The sequence below is a fragment of the Anarhichas minor genome, unplaced genomic scaffold (genome assembly GCF_050575085.1).
Source record: "Anarhichas minor isolate MPS153535 unplaced genomic scaffold, ASM5057508v1 ptg000069l, whole genome shotgun sequence".
Taxonomy (NCBI): Eukaryota; Metazoa; Chordata; class Actinopteri; order Perciformes; family Anarhichadidae; genus Anarhichas; species Anarhichas minor.
Genome location: NW_027466515.1, coordinates 105,028 through 111,312, shown reverse-complemented (window position 1 = coordinate 111,312; position 6,285 = coordinate 105,028). Strand labels below are relative to the sequence as shown.

The 6,285-nt window shown below is 40.1% G+C and overlaps 1 protein-coding gene across 1 annotated transcript in view; it reads right to left on the bottom strand.

Moving 5' to 3' along the window:
• Positions 1–805: 805 nt before the first annotated feature.
• Positions 806–6,285, bottom strand: part of LOC142934572 (protein kinase C epsilon type-like) — a 54,935-nt gene continuing 49,455 nt past the window's right edge. The window contains exons 13-15 of the mRNA XM_076078983.1: positions 5,993–6,181; positions 3,730–3,876; positions 806–3,443 (exon numbers count right to left, since the gene is read on the bottom strand). Of these exons, the coding sequence (XP_075935098.1) occupies positions 3,297–3,443; positions 3,730–3,876; positions 5,993–6,181 (483 nt within the window). The 3' untranslated portion in view covers positions 806–3,296. The remainder of the gene's footprint in view (positions 3,444–3,729; positions 3,877–5,992; positions 6,182–6,285) is intronic.

The following is a 6,285-nucleotide window of genomic DNA, read 5'->3' as shown; positions in this document are numbered from 1 at the left end:
AACCTGAAAGTTCAAGTTGTGGTCTTGAACATTGAAAAATACAGCAATGTATTTAAAATTAAAATAAGTAAATGAAACGGTTTTTTTACAAAGTTATAGCTATTTTATAATTTTTCACAAATACACTACATCTATTATAATTTGTGTTCCCATTGCACAGTTGCCGTCTTCCTCTGTTGCTCTGCTTCCAGCACAGCTTGTTGTAAGGAGAGCTTTTATCCAATCAGATTCAGCCCTGTGTCCGTTCACCGCCCGGTGTCCGTTTTTATGAATGGTATGAATGGCTCGCGCTCTAGCGCTGCAGTGTTGCTGGATTGATTTGTCATGCTTGACATTTTATGTGACTGGTTCTTGTCATTGTGTTAATTACATTGATTCTGACTTGTCAGTTAATGACGAAGCATCCCGTCATCGCGGGGTTATTTCGTTTTTTTGTTATTGTTCCGGGTTCAAAAGGTCACACATCCCATTGTCTGTTACGTGAGCACAGTCCACCGAAAACATTATATTTCTCACAATTTAAGCTTCTGCACTTTCCAAATGCACGAGTATTATTCAAACGTATTGTTCGGTTCGTAAGCCTCATAGCAAACGGTTTAATACGAATACGTGTGTTATTACACCAATAGAAACAAATAACCGTAGCTCAGTAGGACAGCACAGAAGGCCCAGGTATAAAATGCACGGCCCGCCACTGAGCTAAGCTAATATAGGCTAACATCAGTTGGCACTGAGAGGAGGTAGACAGGAGGAGATTCAGATGAATAAAACGAAAAATTAAAATGATACACAAAACAAACAGAAATATCTATTCTGGCATCATGACATTTAATTTGTTTCAAAACTTAAAATACATCTTCACATCCTTTTAAAATACAGTACATTTGGCACGCAGCGTAAAAGAAAAGAACAAATTCGAACACAAATGAAGCACATGAAAATAAAAAAACACAGGTCAGATGACAGAATTGTACATACAAAGCTTCACAAATACAGTGACTGCAACAAAACAGAAACACGTACATAGAGTAACATTCTGCATATGACCCCAGGAAGATGAATGTTTGATACTGTAGGTTAAATCATAATACTGTCTCCATTGTTTGAAATCAACCTCAGGCCACAATTTAACTTCAACCTGTAAACCAAAGAAAAGGAACTTCCTACATGATTTTCTTCTTTTACTCTACACAAAACGTTAAGCTAAAGGGATTGTGGGTGGAACATTTGGACATTGCAATTGGCAGTTAGCATGGAGGACTTCGGGGAAAGAACATACTTTTTTGGGTTGTAGTGGAACAAACTGTTTTAAATTAAAGACAAAAACAAAGATGCAACGTGAGACACATTAAGACAGAAGAGAAGAGACACGATGGACGGCAGAAACATTGTGTTTTGAAAGTTGGTTGGCAGTAAAACGACGTCAAATCTGCAGCGCTATCCATACATGCGTTTGTGTGCGTGTGTTTAGTCTTCCAACAGCTACTGTATCTAATACATCTTATACTCCCACACACTTTTGAGAACATATATATGAAATAACAATCACTTTTATGTGGCCTTAAACTAACTGTAAAGCACTCTCCTCTGTACCTGTCTGTGGATGAGGATGAAGGGAAACAAGAGGAAGATAAGAAGAAAGACATCACAACTTAACAAACAAATAAAAAAACTCTTTCAGAGTATTGCACATGGAGTTTTTTGAAAGGTGTTTGGATTCTTTTTCCGTTCACTATAAAGTCCTAAACCTGACCTGTGACATGGAGCAGCGCCTCTGAACACCAGCTTATCTGACCTCCATGTCCGGGCGGGACAAAGAGGAGGAGGAGGGCCTGAAGAGTTCTCTGACCATCACATGAAACCTAAAGATTTCTAACATGCCATCAACAACTAGATGAAGGTAGTAACACAACGACATCAACAAAAAGATGTTTTAAATAAAAAATACAACATGATGCACACACACACACACACACACACACACACACACACACACACATTCAGAAGCAAATACATTCAGTTGAACACACTCACCTCTGTGTACGATCCACCACTTTGATGTGGAGTCATGAGGGTTTGGTTTGTTATGTCAGAGAAGTAGGTCCAGTACAGTGACCGATTAACCAGTGACTGTACACACACACACACACACACACACACACACAAGGCATTTCAACGATCAAGTGGTCATGAAGGGATTTAAGGAGTGTAAGGAGGTGCAGTGAGAGTTTCAGTAACAAGGACTTTTTAAAGGGCTCCTTTGACATTTTCGATTTCAGCTCTATATTTGGCTTCATAGGACAACTGTCCCGATGTCAAACATCAAGTCGTATGGGAACCAGCTTGTTAACACTGCAAGCATGACTCACTACAACAGGACACACCGAGTGGTCAGCCACGGTCTGTTAGCTGACGGCTAATGGTACCGTTTGCTTTTGAATGAAGAAAGGGACGTCAATATACTAACAAGCTCAAATGTGGAGAGAGAAGGAAAAACAGCTCAGACAAGAACTGCTGAGATAAAACTAAGCTCAAACCTTAAAATGCCAACGTTTCGCCGGGCACCTTCTAAAGTTAACTTTGAATTTGCCAGTTTGGCTGTCAAATTTAAAACACAGCACTGACAAAACCTTCATTTGAAAAAAAAAATTCAAGACCATTTTCTTTAAATACAATCATTGGTTCAACATATACATTTTGTTTTACATTCACATAGAAGTTTAGAGAAGAAAAACATTCTTTAAACACGGAGATAGACACAGGATACAGCACATCACGTACAGAAATGACAGTCTTGCTCTTTCTAGAGGTACAGTATGCAACTATGCATGCATGCACACTTGCCCTTACATTATCTCGCTCTCACACACACACACACACACACACACACGGGCACACTTACAGGCCGTGACCTTGCCCCTGTATCTACTTCAAAAGACCCCTCTGAAAACACAGAGTTCAGTTGTGTCCGCTGCTTTAGAAATGCATCCGGACCAAGATAAGGAGCATTTCTTACAGCTTCTGACCTGCACTTGCATGCCGCTTGAGCATATACTTTGATGGCATATGCACAAATGGACAAACAACAAGAGCACAGAAACCATGAAGAGAGAGAGATACCGATGGTCTAGTATAAGTCCTGGAGAGGTCACAATCTGGAGAAATTCAGGACGTCTCAGGCCGTGTGTTTCTTCAAATATTACATCTTAGCTCGAAGATATTTTTAGGTGTGGTGGTGTATATTAATGTGTTGATTATCTGTGTGTCAGGGTGTGTGTGTGTGTGTGTGTGTGTGTCTAGGCCACAGTCTCGTCTCCAAAGTAGGAGAAACCTTTAAACTCATCTTGATTGATCTGCTTGATGATGTTGTCTTCCACCGGCGTCAGGTTGGGTTCTTCTCGTGTAAAGTCCTGGTCAAAGTTATTCACGTCCCTTTTGGTTTTCTGGAAGACAAAGAACAAGAGAGACGGATTTCAGCCTCAGGACCTTTGACGACTGGTAGAATAAGCAGTCTAAGAAAAGGTAAAATGTTTAGTTATTTTAAAATGAGCTTTTTGCAACAGAAAATGTAAACTGTTAACCATGAGTACATTTTGTTATCAGTTGCTGGTAAAGGATTGTAATAATGTAATAATGTTCATATTTTAGGCTCTCCCTCTTTCAAACAGAACCCATTTTTCACAGTTGCACAGTAATCCGGTGTGTGTTTCCGTGAGTGTGTGAACTCACGATGCGTGGTTTGAATGGTGGTCGGATCTTCCTCTGCTCCAGCAGCGTCCAGTCGATCTCTCTGAAGAACACGTGGAGCTTAATGGCCTCCTCCAGACCCTGAGCCACCACACAGCCCAGACGCTTGTTCGGACTCTTGGTCATGAACTGAGAAGTGACAGAAAGAAAGAAAAATTTGTTGTTTACAATGCATCATTATCAGGGAACAAATAGGGTGAACGAGAGTGTGTAGTACTAGCTTGCACATGGGCAGTACCGATCAGGCAGGGTGTACGGATCAGGTGGCAAGTAAGTGACATGTGCTGTTGTTGTTCCTTTGTATCGTCAATGAGCTGATAAATGATATGACAACGTGATATTGGATCGGGGCATAGAATCGCACACTGGCATCGGAACAACTCCAGGTTTTGGTATTTTGTGCTAATCATCTTCAATCATGCAACTCATTATAGATACGTAATCCTAATGAGCTAACAGTCATTAATACAAGTGAGGATTATAAGATAGCAGTGTTATTTCGACTGCATGGCTCTCAAGAGTTTTATGTATATTTCTGTTAGTTAGTAGTTCGCTTTTTTTAATATAACTGATGACTGTGAATTTAGATTGTATGAACCCAGTAGTAGAGTTGAAATGCTGCTTATTTCTTTGGAGCAGGTGGCTAGGCATTACATGTTGCACATTTTAAAGGTGCAGGTACAGGCCCAGTTTGGGTCTCAGTTTTATCCCCATGCAAAACTCAACAGACACTGGCTTACAGAGAGCAGTAACCAGACAACACCTAAAACTGATGAAATGGCAACATTAAATTCAACGCTTGCTAAATTAAATTAAATTAAAAGCTTGCTTCTTGAATATTTTTGTAGATTACTATTTGCTAACAAACAAGCACGGGGAGAAAAAGTAAATTCAATATCCCTTTTTTCACTTGTTACAATGTTTAATTTATCACAAAGACTTTAAATGATGTCAAAATGTTAAAAAAAGAGATAATTCTGTGCCTTAGAAAGATACTCTCCTCTATAAAACGCCTCCTTTGCCTGACATTTTCTGCTGGATTTTCTGCAAATACTTGAATTCTGGATGAGTGGTGAACGAGCTGCTCAGCCATTAGACTTAGCCGAGAGACTTTATTACGTGACCCGAAGTCTTTCAGTTGGAGGACATGTCCAATCAGAGCCCAGTGTGCTGGTCAAGTGACCGGTCAGAGTCCAAGACATTGTCCAACATAAACACACACACTTTCCCACAAGGCTTTGCAGTCAACAGCCAAGGTAAACGCAAGGCTTGTGATGGAAAAACTGGACAAACAAATAAAGAACGGTCAAGTAGCATTACACACCCACAACCAATAACACACAAAAAAAGTAATGGATTAAAACATAACGGAAATTGTCCAACGTTCTTTCAGAGGAGGATACATGGATCAACATATGACACTAAAAAAAACCAGCATCCTCACTCACATGCGACACTGAGAATGAGACAAACACAAAACTAAGGGAAAGACATAGCGTATAAAAACACAAAACAAGCAGAGGACAGAAGCAAATAAACACAAGAACTGATGCATAAATGGAAAAAAACATCAACGTTTAAGAGTCCTTAGTGGATTCTTATTTTGGATCTGTAACAGCCCATTAGTCCATTAGGGCTGGATATTATTGGAATTCTTCATAATGTGCAGAGATTCCATGCGCATAACGAAACTCATTACTTAAGAAAGCACAAGGTAAAGGCAAAGAAATACGAAGGAAAAAACAGAACAACTAGGACACATGTGGTCAAGGCTCAGTGAGGTTGTGCTAAAGGGAGGTTTAAATGTGTGAGTGTGTAGTTGACCTATACCATATTGGTGGATTTGTAAAAAGCCTGAGGAATAGTAGACGTGAGAGGAAGAGGAATCAGCTCTAAAGATACTTCAGCAAATGAGTATGGATCTGTTTTAAAGATTAGTTGGTTTTTTAGGCTTTGCAATAATTAGAACTTGAAGTAGTGGCAGCGGGATGAGTTTGCATGTCTGTTCCTTAATTAACGTGCAAACTTACCACCAATTATGTTATCATGCAAGCACAAACCCTGGATTTTTCTCTTGTGGGAGTATGGATTTTGTTCTGACTGGACACAAACTGTAACACAGTTAAACTGTAAACTATCTCAGACCAATCTATGTTCAGGTGGACTCTGTTCCCAGCTGAGTGGACTAGGAAGTGGACTAAAAAGTGCTCACAATGCTAAATGTTTTAATGAACAGCTAACTGACCGCTTTAAGAATGGACACGGCCTCCTTGCTGAGCCAGACGGGATAGAGGACGTCGTCGTGGAGGATGGACTCAAACAGGTCATCTTCATTATCGGCTTCAAATGGTGGCTGACCTGCCATCATCTCATACATCAGCACCCCCAGAGCCCACCAGTCCACTGACGGGCCGTAATCCAGCTCTTGAAGGATCTTAATCACACATAAAAATGAGGAGGCGTACAAACAGGTAGTCAGACAAAAAGTACATTACACCTACGTGAAATTATGCAAGTGAAACTATGTAATTTCTCATT